Raw genomic sequence first — 23,901 nt, forward strand, 5'->3', positions numbered from 1 at the left:
AAGATAATAAATCTCCCAGTTTCCCAGCGTCAGAATTCATTTACAACTAAAGTCATCATGAGATGGAAGTTGTTCTCTATCGTGTCGTATATCCGAGTGAAACGCTTCAGGAACAAGAACAGATGTAGGGCGGGGCTTGATTTTGTCTGTGGGGAATTGATTGGATGGTCGTGGTTTGCTATTGGTGGATCTCATGTGAGTGACAGGTTGCCCCGCCCTCATCATCAGAGAAGAGATGCTGATTCAAGATTACAGGGAACATGAATTTAAAAAAATCATGATAAAATAATAATGATGATGTGTAATATTGCATGAAAAAAGTGTCAATCACGATTTCATGGTGACTTTTAAAGTGGATTTTAAAAACAAGAATTAGCTTTTTGGTCATTAAATGGGCTTCATTTTCTTCATGCAAAATATAATTTCTTGTTTTTTCCTCTTGATGTTGGGGTGAAATATGAGCTGAACCTGTTAGTGAGAATGACAGTCACAAGACGAACAGAAAGAGTTCAGAGACAGACACTCATTATCCCGAGTGTCACTGGCTGCAGACCGGCTCTCTGAGGTCACCACAGGGTCACGGAAATCCATCTGACCTTAATCTCACAGGTGACACTCACACACACACACACACACACACACCTGAGGTTGTGCTTTAGTGATGGCCGCTTGGCTCTTGTTCCAAGTCTTCAGATTTTCCTGTGCGTTGAGAAGATGGAGCTGCTGACAACTGCTTCTGAAACACACACACACACACACACACAGGAAGAGGACACATGTTAAACAGACTCCAGCGACAGCAGTCTAAACACAGCCTTCATCTGAAGAAATCTGCTCTAAAGCAGGCACTCCACGAACATTATCATGTGATATAAAGACCAAATGAAAACTGAGAGAAACTAACACAATTTGGAAAATATTCATCTTCTATAATGGCTGCATTGTTTTCTCCTCGCTGTAGTACTGTACTGTTAGATATATTGTTTACTTCACATTTTATGGTAACACTTTATTTTAATGGCTTTGTTACACGTTACGTGTAGTTACTATAGTAATAACTGTGCATAATTACATGCAACTAACCTTAACCCAAACCCTAACCCTATAGTAAGAACATGTAGTTAATGTTACTCAGTACTTAAATGTGTAATTACAGTGTAACACGGACACCTTAAAATAAAGTGCAACCCTTTATCTATTTTAATAAATCTCTTTATTTAAGTCAAATGTATTAGTTTATTATTTATTTAAATCAATATTTTAATTTTTATTTTAATCAAATGTATTTATTTGAATTTATTTTAATCAAATGTTTTTGTTTATTATTATTTATTTACATCAAATTTAATCAAATGTATTAATTTATTATTTTTAATTAATTTTAATATTAAAAATTTAATATAAAATTAATGCATTCATTAAAAATTATGATTTGTTTATTTTAATCAAATGCTTTTTTCACATCATACATTCATTTTAAATCACATGTATTAATGTGTTATTTAGATAAATTTGTATTTTTTATTTTAATAAAATCACATTCTATTTGTTTCTATTATATTGCATTCTACTTACAATAGTACAATACTGTTAAATGTATTATTTATTCTTTTAAATTAAATGTTTTTTTATCAATTTATCAAATTCTATTTATCATCAATTTATTAATTTTAATTAAACTTAATTTATTTAAAACTATTATTGATGTTAGTTCAATCTTTAATCTAAATAAATATGGATATTGATTTGCAGTGAATGTAAGCAGACAGGAAGACAAACACTGAAGATGTGATCATGTGTCATTATGATGGTAAAACAGTGTAAACAGAGTCAAAGATTCTCACCTCCAGTCTTTTCTTGGGCTCAGTGGCGCCCCCTGCCGTCCCTTCAGCGCCCTGCTGGCCGTCACACTGCTTACACACGCGGATGTTCCTGCTCTCCGACACCTTCGAACACTTCCCACAGACGGCCTGCAGCAAGACAGACGGCATCTTGCATCAGACGCACAGCTGTGAGTGTGTGTGTGTGTGTGTGTGTGTGTGTGTGTGTGTGTGAGAGGTGAACTCACGTACCGCGCCGCAGGTCTTGCAGTGGTGCTTGCGTTTGGTGAAATTGAAGGTCTCACTACAGCCTTTGCATGTCTCTCGTTCCTTCTCTCGCTTCTTTGAGCTCTTCTACACACACACACACACACACACACACACACACACACACACACACACAGGTGAACAAAGGGTCGTGGAGCTCAGATTCAGATCTGCAGTGTGTCAGTGTGTGTCTCACCCGCTCGTGTGGAGCTCCGTCCGTCTCACATGTGCTCAAGCTGCTCCACGAGCCCTGCCATCAGACCACACAAACATCAGCTTCTGTCTTACAGTTAGTGTGTGTGTGTGTGTGTGTGTGTGTGTATTTCCACAGCTCTTTATACAACACTCGACAGCAGACTCAGTTACCGCTGCGTCAGGCGGGTGCTCGTCGTCACGGCTGAAGGAGATGTTGAACGCTTTGAACGTCTCGCTGTTCTGCTTGTGCTTCTCGATCGTCGCCAGGATCACCTACAAACACACACAGAGCGAACAACCCTGATGATGAAGATTCACACAGAAAACAAGGTTCTGCTAACATTTGATCACTGAGTTTATATCCAAAGATGAGAAGTTAACTTGTGTGCAAAAGCAGCATGTGTTCCAGAGAACAAAATCATCACTTCCTGTGAAATTGGCTCAAAATATCGGTAATAAAAGTGTAAGTTTCTTCAATCAGGCTCTTTTCTCCTCCATCATAAATGAGTTTGTCTCAGAGCGTCAGACGAAACACAATAAACGCTGTCATGTGATCTTGTGTTCGGATGCTGGTGTTCGGGAACACAACCGTGTGAGACGCTTCTGGAGGAATTAAACCAAATCATTCTGATGACAGACTTTGATTCAGACGTTTCAGATCCACCAGACCAACATTTGAGATGCTGCGATGTGATTGGTCCACTGGTTAGTCCAATTATCCAATCACAGCCTCTGCTGAGGCAAAGTCACATGAGGGTTTGAAGGGTTAGTTCACCCAAAAATGAAAATACTGTCATTAATTACTCTCCCTCATGTCGTTCCACACCCGTAAAACCTTTGTTCATCTTCGGAACACAAATTAAGATATTTTTGATGAATTCGTCCATAGCCAGCAATGACATTTCCTCTCTCAAGATCCATTAATGTACTAAAAACATATTTAAATCAGTTCATGTGAGTACAGTGGTTCAATATTAATATTATAAAGCCATGAGAATATTTTTGGTGCACCAAAAGATTTAGAGCACAAATGAATCTTTTGTGTCGAATCAGCTGTTCGGAGCACCAAAGTCATGTGATTTCAGCCGTTGGCAGTTTGACATGTGATTCGAATCACTGATTCGACACAAAAGATTCATAACGCTCTGAAGCAGTGTTTCGAAATCGGCCCATATAGATATTGTTGAAAAGTCGTTATTTTGTTTTTTTTGGTGCACCAAAAATTTTCTCATGGCTTTATAATATTAATATTGAACCACTGTACTCACATGAACTGATTTAAATATGTTTTTAGTACATTAATGGATCTTGAGAGAGGAAATGTCATTGCTGGCTATGGACGAATTCATCAAAAATATCTTAATTTGTGTTCTGAAGATGAACGAAGGTCTTACGGGTGTGGAACGGCATGAGGGAGAGTAATTAATGACATTATTTTCATTTTTGGGTGAACTAACCCTTTAAGGGATTTATTCAGTAAACGTGTTTCCATCGTAGTTTATGCACACGTGTTTTTATTGGATAAAAACATTAGCTGCCTTGATAAAATGCTTACGTTTTTTTACACACATTTTGAGAATTTATACTCATCTTGATGTTTCTAACCAGTGTTTCTTATGCAATATCCCAAAATTTGCATAAAAATAGGTGGATGGAAACAGTTTATGAGCCACAGTGAACTGAATCAAACGATTCACTGAAAAGAGCCATTTGTTCATGAATCAGAAGTTGCAGCTTCTCTCCTTAACGTGCCGATCAAAACTTAATGTCACTGTCAAGATTTTTCATAAACTTCTTTCTGTTATTTTTCAAACAAAGTGTATAAACTCCTTCAGAGGACCTGAAATACACTGGACTTCTCTTCTGATGCATACACGTCCCTCTTCATTGTCTTCCATGCTATTATGCGCATTTAGAGTAAGTTTAAACGCATGTTTCGGATTTGATCGTCATCAAAATTCGGATTTTTTGGGTATTTAGATTTTTTTGATTTTGTCAACTAGTCCTATTTTTATTTTTTTCACACAATCAGAACCAAACCAGTGCAGAAAGATTCTCCAGAGTCTGATCATCGATAATTATCAAAAAAAAAGTAGAAATTTCGATTCACGTCCGCGTCAGGACGCCAAAACATCCAGAGTGAGCGTGGCCACTTTTACTAAAACAGCTATAAAGGCAGGAACACACCAAGCTGACGGTCGCACTGTCGGCTGAAGTTGGTCCTCATTGGCTTTTTTTTGGCTGGATCAGATACTGCCACCTGCTGGTATGGAAAGGCATTTCATCTTGCACAGGCGCAGAACAGACGTGCTACTTGGCCGTCAGGTGTTTAGCATTGGTTTGGTGTGTCAGGCCAACTTTGGACACAGACGCTGCCGATGTGAACCAACCCTACAGTCTGCTTTCATCGCCACTAGTTCGTCGGCGTTGGCTTGGTGTATTCTGGCCTTAACTCTGTGAGAGATTAGAAAGAAGTCAGCCACCGGGGGGCGCCTTTGCGATTTTCAGGTGCGTAAATCATTGTATATTATGCGATTTTTCACACATGTACATGATATTCATACCATATAAACATTATTCCTCATTCTGAACAACTTCTAGGAACTTCTCTGGGACCACTGCTGTCAATCAAACGTTCGTTAAATATTGGAGATTATTTGAAAAACCTACTTTCGTGAACTAGTCCTAGGTTTTTCACTCAATAAAACCAATCAGCACAATTCTCGGGACTCTCTAGGTCAATGATTTAAAAAAAGTTGAACTTTGGCATCTGGATAGCTATAATAGGGTCATTTAGAAAAAGGGTGTGGCCAAGTGTACCCAAAAGCATTTCAAAAACGAAAACTCAGACATTAGGGTGAGCACATGTGGCACATGATTCTGAAGAAGTGTCCACACTTTTATGGAGATTGGGCCATAGGTGGCGCTATAACTGTTAAAAAGCTTTAAAACCATATAATTCCTCAGTAAACTACCTGTTAGTGGTCTATTCCATCTCTGATCAAGGCTTGCTAAATAAAATATAACACCTTTTTACACATGTGCTCGTAGACCTTAAAGCGCTTGAAGCCCGATAACTGCTGCTCGCACTATATTTACTCAATGCAGAGTCATTTTAATGTGGAATTGATCCATAAAAATATTAAAAACAGCAATAATTCTGTGTGTTTAAGTGCTTTTAAAAAGTCTCAAATTAAGTTTTACTTTAAAAGTACATTTTTAATCATTATGTTTTAATAATCTTTTGTCATGGTTTAAAGAAGTAGACTTGTTTTGATGTGTGTTGACACTAAAGGATTATTTGATATTAGATTTAAGGTAGTGCTGTCATTTATCATAAATGCTTGTCAGTACATTCGGCATACAAATAAATGATGAAATGACATATAAAGAACTGAAACCCTAGTTAAAAGGGTCAAAAGCAGTAGGGTTATTATAGATAACTAAAATTAAAACAGAAACTAAAACCATAAAAAAATAATTCCTTAAATGAAATAAAACATGACATTCAGTTCTAACTTGAGTATAGAGCTGTCTTTCTATGACATTCATCATTTGTGTAAAGAGAGTGACGCACCTTTATCCAGTCCTCCTTCTCCTCAGCCGTCCTGAGACAAAAACACATCAGAGTTCACACACTTTGTATTTGGACATTGATTTTGCTAAAGATCATGTCTTCTCAAGCCCCGCTGCTCGTGACTATCCATTTAAAGATGTCTGAAAATGATCTCTGATTCCAAACATTACAGCCATTTAAGCTCAGATCTCTGATCAGTGGGGCGACAGCTAACAGGTTAGGTTCTATGGGTCAATCACCTGGCCTGCAGATCGAGTGAGCGCTGTTTGCCGATGATGGTGAAGGCGTGAGGGACGTTCTGCTTGACGTTTTCCTGAACCTTCAAGCAATGTGAGAAAATCAGCAAATGATAAGATGAGGACATAAAAATAAACATGCAGCTGAACGAACGGCTGAAGTCGTACCTCCATCCCGGCAATGTCGATCCGCTCTCTGACGCTGAACTTCTGTCCCATCAGCCTCAGTTTGGGCACACAGTACAGCACCATGTTATTGAACTGTCAAAACATAAACAATCTTCAGCATCATCTTTCTGTATATTTATCATATAGTAAATGTGTTCAGCTGTAATAAATGAGCAGATTCACAATTATTTGTTTAAAAGAACATACAGCTAAACAAAATAATTTACTGGAGGTTCTGACAAAATGATAACTGCAGTCTATTTAAAAAATATTTAAATCATTTTAATGATTTAAAAATCATAAATCATAAATACTCCCTCATAAAGACTTCACTTGTTTCATTACTGGATAAATCTGCATTTTTGAACAAATCTCTTGAATGAATGATTCAATGACTCACTCATAAAGACTTGTGTCATTACTGGATGAATTAGTGTTTTTGAACAAATCTCATGAATGAATGATTCAATGACTCACTCATAAAGACTTCACTTGTTTCATTACCGAATGAATCAGTGTTTTTGAACAAATCTCTTAAATGAATGATTCAATGACTCACTCATAAACACTTCACTTATTTCATTACTGGTTGAATCACCGTTTTTGAACGAATCTCTTGAATGAATGATTCAATAACTCATAAAGACTTCACTTGTTTCATTACTGGTTGAATTAGCGTTTTTGAACAAATCTCTTGAATGAATGACTCAATGACTCATAAAGACTTCACTTGTTTCATTACTGGTTGAATCAGCGATTTTGAACAAATCTCTTGAATGAATGACTCAATGACTCATAAAGACTTCACTTGTTTCATTACTGGTTGAATCAGCGTTTTTGAACGAATCTCTTGAATGAATGATTCAATAACTCACTCATAAAGACTTGTTTCATTACTGGATGAATCAACATTTTTGAACAAATCTCATGAATGAATGATTCAATGACTCACTCATAAAGACTTCACTTGTTTCATTACCGAATGAATCAGTGTTTTTGAACAAATCTCTTAAATGAATGATTCAATGACTCACTCATAAACACTTCACTTATTTCATTACTGGTTGAATCAGTGTTTTTGAACGAATCTCTTGAATGAATGATTCAATAACTCACTCATAAAGACTTGTTTCATTACTGGATGAATTAGTGTTTTTGAACAAATCTCTTGAATGAATGACTCAATGACTCATAAAGACTTCACTTGTTTCATTACTGGTTAAATCAGTGTTTTTGAACAAATCTCATGAATGAATGATTCAATGACTCACTCATAAAGACTTCACTTGTTTCATTACCGAGTGAATCAGTGTTTTTGAACAAATCTCTTAAATGAATGATTCAATGACTCACTCATAAACACTTCACTTATTTCATTACTGGTTGAATCAGTGTTTTTGAACGAATCTCTTGAATGAATGATTCAATAACTCACTCATAAAGACTTGTTTCATTACTGGATGAATTAGTGTTTTTGAACAAATCTCTTGAATGAATGACTCAATTACTCATAAAGACTTCACTTGTTTCATTACTGGTTGAATCAGCGATTTTGAACAAATCTCTTGAATGAATGACTCAATGACTCATAAAGACTTCACTTGTTTCATTACTGGTTGAATCAGCGTTTTTGAACGAATCTCTTGAATGAATGATTCAATGACTCACTCATAAACACTTCACTTATTTCATTACTGGTTGAATCAGTGTTTTTGAACGAATCTCTTGAATGAATGATTCAATAACTCATAAAGACTTCACTTGTTTCATTACTGGTTGAATCAGTGTTTTTGAACAAATCTCATGAATGAATGATTCAATGACTCACTCATAAAGACTTCACTTGTTTCATTACTGGATGAATTAGTGTTTTTGAACAAATCTCATGAATGAATGATTCAATGACTCACTCATAAACACTTCACTTGTTTCATTACTGGATGAATCAGTGCCTTTGAACAAATCTCTTGAATGAATGATTCAATGACTCACTCATATCAGTATTTGAAGCATCAAGTTACTCTCAAAAGGTGATTTACTCTATTTTGATTTCTACTGTAGACATCAGTGTTTAAATCTGAACTATAAACTTTTATCCCAGTACTTCTGTGATGATATGAATTATGGAATTATAGAAGTCTGGTTATGAAGCTGTTTTATACCTATACATGACAAAGTCTCTCTCTGAATCAGAACAGATCTGAATGTTCGCTGTGATTGTACTTGTCAAAGGTTTAATGGACAGAGCAGAATCGCTGTCATTTAGGAATAAGATCATGTCACTGTTTGAAACAAGATTAATCATGCAGCTCTATTTCATACTATGAGAAAAGAGCATCATCAGCTTCATTTTCGGGTGAACCATCCATTCTTATTTTCTTTCAACAACTCACAAACCATGATAACTGTAGATGCAAGAACAACTTTGATATATAGATAACTGATAAGAAGTGTTAACGGAGCAAACAGACGCACCAGATAGAGGTATCGGTCCTGTGCTGTGCCGTTCTTAGCCGACATCTTCTTTATGTGACCTTCCTTAATGAATTCATTAGCTGGATTAACAATGTCCTCCTCTCCACCCAACCGCTCATACACCTCCAACAGCTTGTGCATCTTCTCCTGCGCGCACACACACACACACACACACACACACACACACACACACACACAAAATGATTTGCATTCACAAACTCATTAAATGAAAAGAAGAACTGTGATTAGCTGCATGACAGCATTAGAAAGAGACAGTTAGAGAAGTGAGAGTGATATAGAGCACTTCTACCCAAGTCACCCTGCTCAGACAGGAAATGGAAACAGTATATCCTGTATGTGAAATGAAATCAAGGAAGACTCTAACCATTTTCCTGATGGCAGCGTTGGAGTGGTTTGCAGCGGTGGAGATGAGCTCCAGAGCATCTGACACACACAAACACATTTACAGATTAGAATTCATTTAAACATCAGTGTTGTGTCACATGCTTCTCTTCAATGCAAAACAGACACAAATATACTCAAAATGGAAGGATTAACAGGCTAAACCGCCTTTTCCTCCGTCACATAATAATCAAGCTTAAACACTCAAAAGTTTGAAACCTCAATTTTTCAACTTCAAATTTGGAACAAAACTTGTTTAGATGTCCGTCTTTGATTTTCTAGCAGTTTTAGAGTTATTTTGTAAAATATATATTTTAGATAAAATACAAAATGTGTAGTTCAGCACATTAGCATATTGTACAGTAAACAAAAACATTTTTTACACTTTCATTTTTTGAACTTCTGCAATAATCTGCTGAGGTTGTTTAGAGAGAGACCACACTTTATTACAAAATGTTCATGAACCACAACCATTTATCTTCACATCTACACTCAAAGAGAGAGCTGACATATAAATAAATGATAAGAATGTATAATCATTTATGGTGTAAACTGTAAAGGGATGTGAAGTATCACGTGAAATACAGCTTAAAATAACCCTGTCTGCACCGGACGCGAGCGGCGGAAGAAGCGCGTACGTCAGAAATAGAGCGAGGCGTTAGTCTACTGTCACAACATGTCGAGACATCATCGATTATAATGAACATGATAAAGCAAGCACTTCAAACACATCAACGGATGTGGACGCAAATATTCAGATCATCTTTTATTGCAACTTTAACTTCAGTAAATGACCCTAGAAAGCACCGATCAGGAACCAAAGACTCTCGCAGTTTAGTTTAAGGTACACTAACGATCAAAAGTTTGAGGTCAGTAATACTTTTATTCAGCAAGGTCGCATTAAATTGATCGAAAGTGACAGTAAAGTCATTTATAATGTGACAAAAGATGCTTTCTGTTCATTAAAAAATCCTGAAAAATAAAATGCATGAAGCTGTTTTCAACACTGATAATAATCAGAAATGTTTCTCGAGCAGCAAATCAGGATTTGGTCTACTTTAACACTGCAGCTGTGGGTTGTTTTTCATGTCTGTGGATTGAAGTGACTCCAAATAACATGATATTCAGCCCCTGCCAAAAATGCAGATTTTACCCTCCAGAATGTGACTGGGTTAGTTTTGGGATAGTTTTGTGTAGCAATTGGCCGGTTTTGTTGTGAAAACCTGGCAACCCTAAAATCATCATATCAGAATGATTTCTGAAGGATCATGTGACTCTGAAGACTGGAGTAATGATGCTGAAAATCACAGGAATAAATTACACTTTACTATATATTCACATAGAAAACAGCTGATTTACATTGTAAAAATATTTAACTTTTTTTACTGTATATTTTTTATTTTACATAAATGAATTAGGGCTGTCAAACAATTAATCGCGATTAATTGCATACAAAATAAAAGTTTGAGTTTGCCTAATATATGTGGGTGTACTGTGTGTAATTATTATGTATATATAAATACAAACACGTTCATGTATATATTTGAGAAATATTTACAAGAATATTTATTTATTTATATTTTTATATAATTTATATTATACATAAAAATATTTTGTACATAAATAATATATTTCTCATAAAAATATACATTAATTTGTGCGTATTTCTATATACATATTAATTACACACATTAATTACACATATATTAGGCAAACTCAAACTTTTATTTTGTATGCGATTAATCGCGATTAATCATTTGACAGCCCTAAAATAAATAAATAAATAAATAATCACCTCATCATTTATTTGTAATCCCTTTTCATTATTTACTGACTGCAACATATCATTATGTATTTAATTCGTTATGTATTTCTTTGTGTCATATTTCATGAAGTTTTAGTTTTTATTTATTTCCAGTTAATAATTATAGCGCTTCAGTTTAAACTTATTTCAGTTTATTGCCAAGGCAACATTTCTATTCTTCATTTAGTTCAAGTTTTTCATCTAGTATTTCTATTTAATTCTATATTTGAGCTTGATTTCAGCTAACATGAAGTCAGTCACTCACTCTCGGCGTCTCTCCTGTCCGCGGCTCCGTCCGGCAGTTTCTTCAGGTAGTCCTTCAGCAGGAGCTCGTAACGGGGAATACGCTGCACCGGCTCCAGCATGTGATGCTGCAGCGTCAGATTCCCGCACACCTCCTGCTTCTGCTCACACACACACACACACGGGGTTCATCACACATCTGTCATTATACATAAGATTGCATCAGGGCATCTGGATCTGTCCTCTGACCTGGATGCTATGCACCACACCCTTGAAGTTGGTGGAGCGATGCATCCACGTGTTGACCAGCTCCATGGCCCGATCGAAGTTCTTCACGTACTCGCCGTACATCTTCAGGAACGGCGCTAACTTCTGCAGGATGTCCCCTATGCGAGGATTACAGCTCCTGACACACACACACACACACACACACACACACACACACACACACACACACACACAGTCTGTTTACTCATCATACGGCTGGATTCTGAACAGTGTGAGTGTTTGATTCACTAGATCTGGTTCATAAGAGTCATTTGGCATAGAGTAAAAGATCCATCCATCAGTATCCGGATAGTTCTCATGCAAATTTGAATTAATCAGAAAGTTATTATGTTTATCCATTCTATTCACTATACACTTTCACAATTCTGCAAATTGTCAACCAGCTTTATATTGCTACAATGTTGGAAGGAGCCTATAGACAGAGATGATCTGTGTGATTCACTTCACCTGTCCTGCTCATAATGTTATGCCTGATCGGTGTATAAATGATCAGTGTGTGTGTGTGTGTGTGTCTTACCACTCCTTTGTGATGCGCGTCTGTAGTTCCGGCAGTAGGAACTGCTGGTGAAAGAGACGGATGCAGGAGATGTTGGAGAAAATTCCTGTGATGACGTCAGCTGGGATGGCAGCCTCTGTCAGACGGGCACAGAAGACCTAAACACACACACACACACACACACACACACACAGAGTGATGTATATATAAAGTGATGTGACTGAAGAGATGAATCTGAATCAACAGTTTCTCACCATCAGTTCAAATATTCTTTAATGCAAATTAAATCAGGATTTTTTGACATCTGCTGCAGTGGGTTGACTTGCTTAGTTGGGTGTTAACTGCACTGAGACTATCAGATCAAAACATGATCATAACTGAGCTGAATTATGACATTATTGTACATTAATGTAACATAACACTAATACTCCTATTTTCCTGTTTATTACAGTGTTATCTGTATTGTGTGACTTCACTTGAGTTATCAGTGGGTTGAAGTTTGTTGTGTGTTTATGGATTTTGCCTGAAGGAATCAGTTTGACATAAGATCAAAAACCAGAGATTAGAGAAAGAGGAAGCATCGGAAACAGGAAGTAGTATGAACACAAAAAAAGCACAATACATCTCAATGTAAATAAAGAGAAACTCCAATAACTGAATGCTCAAACAGATGCAGATGAAACGGGAAACGGAGGGCCGATGATCTGCGTTACCTGGTCCAGCAGGTTGAGTCTTTTCACATACGCTTCTTCTGTCTGAAGCAACTCTTTAGCGATGTTCAACAGCTTCTGAGAGTCAGACGGCAAACCCTGAGAGAGAGGAAGACACGTCAGCTTCAGTCATCAAACTAAAAAACACAAAAACACACTCTAACTTCCTTCAGCCAGTGTTTTACCACTGAAACAGCTGCAGGAAAGAGGAGCGGTAAATGTGTCCATCGGAGAGGAAATGTGACTGCGCGACTTTATTAAAACACGTCTACTGGCTTCAGCAGATTATGAATCATATCTTAAACTTTATTTAGCAAATATGGCTGATAACCACAGAAATAACTTTGACGCATCTTTCTTTGCAGCAATAAGCCGAGTGAGTGTTTACGGTAATATAGTCTACGGAGCAAATGTACCAGAGAAGTGGAGCTTCTATTTTTCACAAAAAACTTAAATGAATTATTTTAAAATTCAAGCTGTCTAAATCATCACTTCTGCTGATTAAAAATTGCTTTTTGAAAACATTAAAAATGGTATATTTAGCTGAAAATATTATAAGAGATGATAAGAAAGACGTATGTGGTTATCTAAAGAAATCTACATATGTTATTTAATCTATTTCAAGTCAAATTCAAGTTTGTTACATGTACTTAATGTAGTAATAACAGTAAACTAGATAAAAAAGTTTGAGGACAAACTTTAAGTTGGCTTGAAAAAGCATAGCCAGAAAGTTTGAAGAAGTTTTAAAAGTTTGAAGTTTGAAAGTTTAAGTTTTATTAGATAGATAGATAGATTGGTAATTGTCACAGATGGATACTATGGAGTTTTTATAGAGTTATTAGCATGTTCTTAGCCCACTTTAGCACTTAGCTAATCACTATTAGCATGTAGCTATTCACTGCTAGCATGTTGAAGTCCAGATTGCTAGCATGAGTCAAAAGAGCCAACCGCCATGTCTCTACGATGTACTGATGCAGAGATATAGATTTTGCAAAACGGTTGCTAGGGTACTCTGTTTGGTTGCTAGGGAGTGGCTTGGCAGCTACCAGTGATGATACTCCAAAGGCTGCTTGACAATATAAACCAACCCCCATGTCTGGAAGATGTTCTGATGCAGAGATATAGATTTTGCAAATTGGTTGCTAGGGCACTCTGTTTGGTTGCTATGGTGTTGCTATGCAGTTGCTAGGGTACTCGGGGTGGTTGCTAAGGTGTTGCTATGCAGTTGCTAGGGTACTCGGGGTGGTTGCTAAGGTGTTGCTATGCGGTTGCTAGGGTGTTGCTATGCAGTTGCTAGGGTACTCGGGGTGGTTGCTAAGGTGTTGCTATGCGGTTGCTATGGTACTCGGGGTGGTTGCTAAGGTGTTGCTATGCGGTTGCTATGGTACTCGGGTGGTTGCTAGGGTGTTGCTATGCGGTTGCTAGGGTACTCGGGGTGGTTGCTAAGGTGTTGCTAGGGTACTCGGGGTGGTTGCTAAGGTGTTGCTATGCGGTTGCTAGGGTACTCGGGGTGGTTGCTAGGGTGTTGCTATGCGGTTGCTATAGTACTCGGGGTGGTTGCTAAGGTGTTGCTATGCGGTTGCTAGGGTACTCGGGTGGTTGCTAGGGTGTTGCTATGCGGTTGCTAGGGTACTTGGGGTGGTTGTTAGGGTGTTGCTAGGGTACTCGGGGTGGTTGCTAAGGTGTTGCTAGGGTACTCGGGGTGGTTGCTAAGGTGTTGCTATGCTGTTGCTAGGGTACTCGGGGTGGTTGCTAGGGTGTTGCTATGCGGTTGCTAGGGTACTCGGGGTGGTTGCTAGGGTGTTGCTATGCGGTTGCTATAGTACTCGGGGTGGTTGCTAAGGTGTTGCTATGCGGTTGCTAGGGTACTCGGGTGGTTGCTAGGGTGTTGCTATGCGGTTGCTAGGGTACTTGGGGTGGTTGTTAGGGTGTTGCTAGGGTACTCGGGGTGGTTGCTAAGGTGTTGCTAGGGTACTCGGGGTGGTTGCTAAGGTGTTGCTATGCTGTTGCTAGGGTACTCGGGGTGGTTGCTAGGGTGTTGCTATGCGGTTGCTAGGGTACTCGGGGCGGTTGCTAGGGTGTTGCTATGCGGTTGCTAGGGTACTCGGGGTGGTTGCCATGGTGTTGCTATGTGGTTGCTATTGTATCCAGGCTGGTTGCTAGGATGATGCCAGGGTGATTTGTGTGGTTGCTATGCAGTTGCCATGGTGTTCTGGGTGGTTGCTAGGTTGGTTTGGGTGGTTGCTATGAGAGTTGATCATAGATAGATAGATAGATAGATAGAGAGATAGATAGAGAGATAGATGAGAAGTGATAGATGAGAAGAGAGATAGATGAGAAGTGATAGATGAGAAGAGAGATAGATGAGAAGTGATAGATGAGAAGATAGATAGATAGATAGATTGATAGATGAGTGATAGATGAGAAGAAAGATAGATTGATAGATAGATGAGAAGGGATAGATATATAGATAGATAGATAGATAGATAGATAGATAGATTTAGTTTGATAGATAGATAGAGATAGATAGATTAAAAAGAGAAATAGATAGATAGATAGATTTAGTTTGATAGATAGATAGATAGATAGATAGATAGATAGATTAGAAAGAGAAATAGATAGATGATAGATAGATAGATAGATAGATAGATAGATAGATAGATAGATAGATAGATTAGAAAGAGAAATAGATAGATAGATAGATAGATAGATAGATAGATAGATAGATATAGTTTGATAGATTTAGATTTAGATAGATAGATAGATTTAGTTTGATAGAGTTAGATTTAGATAGATAGATAGATAGATAGATAGATAGATAGATTTAGTTTGATAGAGTTAGATTTAGATAGATAGATAGATAGATAGAATGAGTTTGAATGAGTTTGAATGAGTTTAAATGGCTTGGAAATAGGAATGGCAGTTTAATTGAGTCTGTGTGTTTGAATTTGAATTTTGACAGTTGGACGGAATGTTCAGATCAGCCAAGGCAGTTCAATGAAAGTCAATGGGAGTTTTTTCCAGGTTTAATCAGCATTTTTAGGAAAACCGTAAGTCGGATCAGTCTGAAAAGATATAGCACACTAAGTCAGAACAGTCTGAAGGTCTAGTCCGAGTTTGGTGGTTGTAGCTTGAACAGTCTAGGAGGAGATGCATTTAGAAATTTAGTCTAAGAAGAATAATAATAAGCTTAAGACGTAGATCAGTAAGTTGGCTTTTTCAAGCCAACTTAATTATGCAGTTACATCATGCAACTAACCATCATTATATAGTAAGCAGTACATGATGTTAATTAATATTATCCAGAACTTATTACACTGTAACAAAACTGCCTTAAAATAAAAGGTTACACTGAAAAAGTGGGTTACACTTTACTTTAAGGTGTCTGTTACACTGTAATTATATATTTAAGTACTGAGTAATATTAATATTACATGTACTTACTATAGGGTTAGGGTTTGGATTGGTTTAGGGTAAATTGCATGTAACTAGTCATAATTTAAAGTTATTACTATACAGTAACTACATGTAACATACATAACAACACTGTAAAATAAAGTGTTATCAAATAAAGTTTAACCCGTTTAATCATGTAATATGCATTTTAGAAGGCATATTTTATAACTTTATAGTATATGGATGAATCTTAACTCATAAAGAACCCGTCCAGGTCATATTTCACCCTCAAAAACGTGTTTTGATTATTTTCATCACCAAATTCAAAGATAAAACCATGCAAAACATCTTAAATTGGCCTAAAAATGCTTCACTTCTTAGTTTAAAGTATAATGTCTTTTGATTTTGGGATGAAATGTTTAAGCATATGGTCTGCCACACCACATGACAGTTCAACCATGCAAAAATGTGGCATATTAGATCAATTATGTTGAACAGATCTGAACAGACAAGACTGTGTGCAACACAACAGAGTTCATGCATTAATGTGGAGCACACACACACACACACACAACACACAGTATGCGTCTGTTCTCGCAGCTCATCCCACATCCTGTGACAGCATGTCTATTAAAAACACATCAACATGTCAGCTGTCCACCAAACACACACCTTTCCTATGAGCAGATGTGCGGCTCACTCCGGGAAACACAGGAAAGACCAGAGGAGTGTGTGGCGGTTTGCGGTGTGTATGGAGGTATCAGGGCGTGTGTGTGTTTGTGAGCGCTGTGGGTGTGTAGGGCGACTCCTGCTGAGCGGACACAAAGATCCATTCCTGTCACACCCAACCGGCACTAAACACTCCTGCTGACTGACTAACTGCTGCGTCATGTGACGGACGGACATTACGGTTTCATTTGGGAGGTTCGTTTTGGTCGTATTTGTGATGAATAGCACCGATGTGTGAGAGAGAAGAAAAGAGAGATCCTCTCATCCACGTGTTGGGAAGCAGGTGAACCTGTCGAGCGAGGGATCGTCACACGCTTACGGGCCGCACCCTCAGCGGGATACGGGACAGATTTAACCCTTCGCAAACACAATCTGATCAGTGAACTTAAATTAAACAGTTCACTGAACAATGAAATGAAATTTACAAGCCATCCTAGGTGTATATGACTTTCTTCTTTCAGAATCAGAGTTATATAAATAAATATCCTGGTTCTTCCGAGCTTTATAATGGGATTCGAGAATTTGAAACCCAAAAAAGCTCATCCATCCATTATAACAGTAATCCATACGACTCCAGGGGGTTAATAAAGGCCTTCTGAAGAGAAGTGATGAGTTTTTGCAAGAAAAATATCCATATCACTAAATATGTCACTGACCATAATATGTAATAATTCTTATCTTCTTCTTTTTATTATTATTATTTTTAGGCCTATATGTACATAGTAACACTCTTAAAAATAAAGCTTCTAAAAGGGGGATGTGACCATTTCTGGTTCCCCAAATAAACTGATAGTGATTTCAAAGAAACATTTGTTTAGTGTGAAGAACATTATGATGATCTAAAGCAGCTTTTGTGAGATGGAAAGATTCTGTGGATGTTAAAGGAGCTTAAAGGATCTTCTTCACCTTTATTTTAAGAGTGTACAAGCGCAATGGTAACCACACAACTAACAGAAACTGTGAATTTTCAACACAAAACTCAAAAATAGCACTGTGTGTGTGTGTGTGTGTGTGTGTGTGTGTGTGTGTGTGTGTGTGTGTGTGTGTGTGTGTGTGTGTGTGTGTGTGTGTGGACAGAGAAAATTATGTTGGCAAATGAGCAGCATGATAATACATTGTTGAAGACTTAGAATTCTATAAATGTTCTAAGAATTGATACATTATAAGAAAACGCCATTAATGTAAATATAAACTACCGGTCAAAATTAATATTTTTAATGTTTTTGAAAGAGTATCTTCTGCTCATCAAGCCTGCATTTATTTCATCATAAATACAGAAAAAAACACTAATATTGTAAAATATTTTTACAATTTAAAATAATGGTTTTCTATTATAATATACTTTAACATATAATTTATATCCTGTGATCAAAGCTGAATTTTCAGCATCATTACTCCAGTCTTCAGTGTCACATGATCCTTCAGAAATCATTCAGATATGATGATTTATTATCAATGTTGTGCTTTTTCAGGATTCTTTGATGAATAAATAGTTTAAAAAAAGAAGGCAGCATTTATTTAAATGAAATCTTTTGTAACAATATACACTACCGTTCAAAAGTTTGGGGTCAGTATTTTTTTTCTTTCTTTCTTTTTTTTTGGAAGAAATTTTTTATTCAGCACGGATGTGTTAAATTGATAAAGTGATAGAAAAGATTTATATTTTTTGAAAATATTTATATTTTGAATAAATTCTGTTCTTTTTGACTATTTGTTGATCAATGAATCCTGAAAAAAGTATAACAGTTTCCAAAAAATATTTTCCAACATTGATAATAAATCATCATATCAGAATGATTTCTGAAGGATCATGTGACACTGAAGACTGGAGTAATGATGCTGAAAATTCAGCTTTGATCACAGGAATAAATTATATTTTAAAGTATATTATAACAGAAAACCAAATTTAAATTGTAATAATATTTCACAATATTACTGATTTTTTCTGTATTTTTGATCAAATAAATGCAGCCTTAATGAGCAGAAGAAACTGTTTCAAAAACATTAAAAATAGTAATGTTTGCACACTTTTGAATGGTAGTGTAGATTGTGTGTGAACGCAGTGAGTTTCAAGCGAGTTTTATCTTGTTCTTGCAGCTACTGAGTTTAAAAAAAGTGTGCTGTGTGTCGAAGTCAAACACGTTCATATTAATAAACACTCACAACCAGCAGCGGTTTCCATTGTCTTTGGTCAATTAAACCATGCATTAGTGCACACACAAACACACACACACACACACACAGTGTTGAAACAACATATTCAGAAAGTGTAACCCCCACACAGTGCGATGCACGCTTAAACTGTTCACTTCCTCAGGACTCAGAAGTGATGCATGTTGATAGCGTGTTCTCACACCGCGCTCACGGACAGATGCACTGGTGAAGGCCGGAGAGAAACATCACACTGCTCTTTAAGGTCCTCCAGCAGGACTCAATCAAGATAGCTGCTGATAAAAGACTGTTTTACAAGCTCCAGGACCCGTTGCTCAACACTTCAGCTTCACCACAGCCAATTTCACATTCAAACAATGCACTAAACCGTCATTCATGTCTCAAATCATCTCGTTCTCCCACAACACTTGCACAAGTTTCACACAGCAAACGCACTTTATCACTCAGGAAACAAGCTAAAAATACTAACTCAGGCAGCATTATATAAAGATTTCACTGGTAGGATATCTTTACAAAACAAGAATGACGTTTATAACTCACTGCAGTTTGTTACAAGATCAATGTTTACAGCACAAAATCATTCCTAAGTTTCCACTTTTGTATAAATGCTTCAGAACTGAAGGACTAAGACTTGTGTAGGTGTTCATCTGATTGTTTTGATTGCGTTTCAGAATATATATTTCAATTACTGTAGAAATGTAGTTTGTATGAAGTGTAACAGTTGTGTAAACTGGTCTGTAGGTTCATAGATGGTGTTGTGTTTGAGTGTGAAATGAATTTGAAAGAAGTCGATGTTGGATGTATTTTGTCAAAGCAATGATGAATGACGCTCAGGTCAGCTCTCAGACTGATGTTGTGTTCACATTAGAGTGTTTTAGTGAGTATAAAACTGTACAAACGCTTCACTTTAACTCGGTGCGTCACTTATCAGCTGACGTCATCAGAAGTGACTCTACTGTACGTGTGTGTGTGTGTGTGTGTGTGTGTTCAAGGTCATCCACTGTAAAAAAAAACATGACACAGCATACAGTATTAAAATGAAGAAATTTTCCGTATTGATTTTTTTGTAGGTGTTTTAACTGTATTTTTAATTATGCACTGTGTCACGTTTTAAGGGTTACCGGAAATACAGTCAAACCAAAATGAATTCAGACACCGTGAACATTTCATTCATTTATACAGTTTATTCACTATAGCTTAAAAAATGGTAATAAAATATGAGAAGATCTCAGAGTTAAACTGTGTCAGAAAACATTAATCTTAATTATGTCAGATAACATGGTCAGGTCAAAGTGTCTGAATCATTTCTGGTTCCACATGTTTATCAGTTTTACTGATAGTCCACTGTATTTGTGGGTATAATATAATCACAGTTCACTTTATTTTGCCATCCTCACTTACAGAAATGATCTATAGTGTCCTGAACACACTAGTAAAAATATATCAAAAATGTCTGAATAATGTTTGGTTTGACCGTATGTGTAAAATTAATGGATAATGTTCTGGAAGAAGTTTTTCTTCTTCTTCTTCAGTGTCTGATGTCAGACCAGTATCATTTTAGGTTTATTAATATTTTGAATTAGCTTTATTTTCAGGTTTTATGTTAATTTTTATTTGATTTATATTTAGCTTAAATGTATTTTTATTTCGGTTTTAGTTATTTTTTTTGTTTTTATGTATTTCCAGTTAATAATTTCAGTGCTTCAAATTAAACTTATTTCAGTTTTTTGCCAAAGTTCATTCAGTTAAACGTTTAAACTAATATTTATATTTTATTTCAGCTTTATTGCAATCGGAAACACTTTATAATAAGGTCTCATTAGTTAATGCATCAGTCAACGCGAACTAACTATGAAAAATATATTTTTACAGCATCTATTAACTAATTAATACAAATTTATTATATATATTTAATTAATAAAACTACAAATATTCATTGTTTGCTCATGTTAGTTTAGTGCATTAACTTTTAACAGATACAACTTTGGATTTTAATAATGTATTAGTACATGTAGAAATCAACATTACCTCAGATTATTAAATGATGTATTAAATTAAATTAAATGACATTAATATGAATTAAACGCTGTATAATTATTGTTTGTTTATCATTAGTTCATGTTAACTAATGAAACCTTATTGTAAATTCTTGTTCTGAATAATTTTAGTTAACGATAATAACCGTTTCAGGCTCAGGAGTGTTTAAAGCATCATTAGCCAAATATGTTCCATAATTAACAACATAGTTAATGGTTTATCATTTCCTGAAAGCATATTCGTGAATTTAGCTCTCTAGCTGTGATGAGAAGAAGTTTCAGTAACACTTTATTTTAGGATCTTTTAACTAGTTGCTCATTATCATGCATATTACTAGAATATGGGCTGTTTATTAGTACTTATTAAGCACATATTAATGCCTTATTCTGCATGACTCTATTCTACATCCCTTAATCCGACCCAATACCTGATCTCAACAACTACCTTACTAACTATTGATAATCAGTAAATTAGGAGTTTATTGAGGGAAAAGTCAGAGTTTGTAGTTTATATGTTTTCCCCATACTAAAGTGTTACCGAAGTTTCTTCAAGTGTCGTCTCGACGAATCGAACATCACATGATCCCTCAGAAAGCGCGTGTGTGTGCGTGTGCTCTTACTCTGAGTTCCAGGCTCTCGGGATCTTCTCCGCTCCCTTCCTCCAGGTCGCTGTCTTCATCCTGCGTCGAGTCCCGCTTGTTGCCAGCGGCGGCGCACGACATGCTCTCGGTTTCCGTGGCGATGCTGTCGTTCCTGTCCTCCTCCTCGATGGGGTCCTCGTTGGGGAAGCCCTCGCCATCCGCCCCGCATGAGGGACTGTCGATGCCGCTGTCCCGATTCGGGATCTTCCCGCTGGCTTCGGTGCCCTCGTGACTCTGCGGCGGCTCCACCACATCACTGCACTCACCGCGATCATCCTCCTGTCCATCGCCGGAATGTTTTTTATGCTCTTTTTGAAGTCCTTCTGCAATTTCTACATCCTTCGCAGAGTCCGTTTGGAAGGAGTTTGAGCCGGAGAATCCCAAAAGCTCTGAGATTTCACTAGTTTTAAACGTCAGTCCATCCGCTGAGCCAAAGTTCCCAGAATCCTGCGCAGCCGGAGGCTGATCTGTGGCTGGAGAATCCATGTCGTTCCTTCGCTGGAGACCCAGAATCGGAAACCTTAAAAGATGATCACAAAATTTGACATCTTAAACATTTTTAACTGATAAAGAACAAACAATATTGTTTGAATCTCTTTCAGGATGATTCTTTTTCCAGCTCATGAATGATAAAAACATTGACAGCCAATCAGAATCCATCCTGCTTTAATGAGCTCCAGCATTTAAAGAGACGGACACAAAACTGCAGCGTGAGATTATAATAAACAGAAGGATATCGTGTCTGGTGTGGATGATAATCAGGGGTTACACTTTATTTTAAGTGTATCCTTGTTACAGTGTAATTAAACTAATAAGTATTGAGTAACTACACAACTTAATATGTAATTAGGGTAAGGGTTTGGTTGAGGGTTATTTGCTTGTTATTATGCATAATTTACTGTTTTTACTATAGTGGAGAACAAAATTAGAGAACAACATACAATTTCCTAAATTTCAAGGTCACTACTTAGTGAAGTTATCCTAACAAAAGTAGAAGGGCAGTTTATTTTTATCATATTTCATAAGTTAAATATATTTTGAAGCATAGTACTGTATATAAAACTTAAAGGGTTAGTTCACCCAAAAATGAAGTTTCTGTCATTAATTACTCTCCCTCATGTCGTTCCACACCCGTAAGACCTTCATTCATCTTCAGAACACAAATTAAGATATTTTTGATGAAATCCGAGAGACTCGTCCATAGACAGCAATATAATCAACAGTTTCAAGGTCCAGAAAGGAACTAGAGACATCAAACAGTCATGTGACTGCAGTGGATCAGACTTAATGTCATGAAGAGATGAGAATACTTTTTGTGCACAAAAACAAAACAAAAATAACCACTTTATTCAACAATATCTAGTGATGGGCCATTTCAAAACACTGCTTCATGAAGCTTTACGAATCTTTTGTTTCGAATCAGTGGTTCGGAGCGTGTATAACGCTGTCAAAGTCACATGATTTCAGTAAACGAGGCTTCGTTATGTCATAAGTGTTTCAAAACATTTCGAAATTTCAATATTTCACGTGACTTTGGCCGTTTGATACGTGCTCTGAACCACTGATTCGAAACAAAAGATTCGTAAAGCTTCCTGAAGCAGTGTTTGAAATCACGCATCACTAGATATTGATGAATAAAGTCGTTATTTTTGTTTTGTTTTTGTGCACAAAAAGTATTCTCGTCTCTTCATAACATTAAGGTTGAACCACTGCAGTCACATGACTGTTTTAACGATGTCTTTAGTTCCTTTCTGGACCTTGAAAGTGTTGATTATATTGCTGTCTATGGACGATTTCATCAAAAATATCTTAATTTGTGTTCTGAAGATGAACAAAGGTCTTTTGGGTGTGTAACGACATGAGGGAGAGTAATTAATGACAGAAAATTCATTTTTGGGTGAACTAACCCTTTAAACGAGACAACTGAAAAATTACTCTGGTCAAAATTAGTGAACACTTTCAGATTCCTCTTAAGTTATTGGTGTTAATCTGTCACCTGGTGCTAATTTCCTCAATTATCTGGCAAACCCCATTTAACTGGCAGCAAACTTTCCAGTTCTCACAGACTTTGGCGAGCCGTTCTTCTAGATGATGGAAACCCTATGGCAGCAGGTCCTCCAGATTTTCAGCGATTGCAAGAGAAGTCAGTCGTTCCAAATCTGTGATTTCTAGAACTTTACAAAGACACTAATTCATTATGTCCCCTAAAAAGGCTGGTCGTCCACGTAAGGCAAATGCACGAGAGG

At 36.8% G+C, this 23,901-nt stretch overlaps 1 protein-coding gene across 1 annotated transcript in view; it reads right to left on the bottom strand.

Annotated features, from left to right (window-relative positions):
• fgd (faciogenital dysplasia) overlaps positions 1 to 23,901 on the bottom strand; it is a 50,211-nt gene that overhangs the window by 1,017 nt on the left and 25,293 nt on the right. The window contains 16 exon segments of the mRNA XM_067395565.1: positions 643 to 736; positions 1,845 to 1,907; positions 1,909 to 1,970; positions 2,073 to 2,174; positions 2,284 to 2,337; positions 2,454 to 2,555; positions 5,860 to 5,890; positions 6,099 to 6,178; positions 6,264 to 6,356; positions 8,739 to 8,885; positions 9,124 to 9,182; positions 11,210 to 11,348; positions 11,437 to 11,593; positions 11,993 to 12,129; positions 12,685 to 12,780; positions 21,635 to 22,175. Of these exon segments, the coding sequence (XP_067251666.1) occupies positions 643 to 736; positions 1,845 to 1,907; positions 1,909 to 1,970; positions 2,073 to 2,174; positions 2,284 to 2,337; positions 2,454 to 2,555; positions 5,860 to 5,890; positions 6,099 to 6,178; positions 6,264 to 6,356; positions 8,739 to 8,885; positions 9,124 to 9,182; positions 11,210 to 11,348; positions 11,437 to 11,593; positions 11,993 to 12,129; positions 12,685 to 12,780; positions 21,635 to 22,175 (1,957 nt within the window).

This window comes from Chanodichthys erythropterus, chromosome 9, assembly GCF_024489055.1.
Source record: "Chanodichthys erythropterus isolate Z2021 chromosome 9, ASM2448905v1, whole genome shotgun sequence".
NCBI lineage: Eukaryota > Metazoa > Chordata > Actinopteri > Cypriniformes > Xenocyprididae > Chanodichthys > Chanodichthys erythropterus.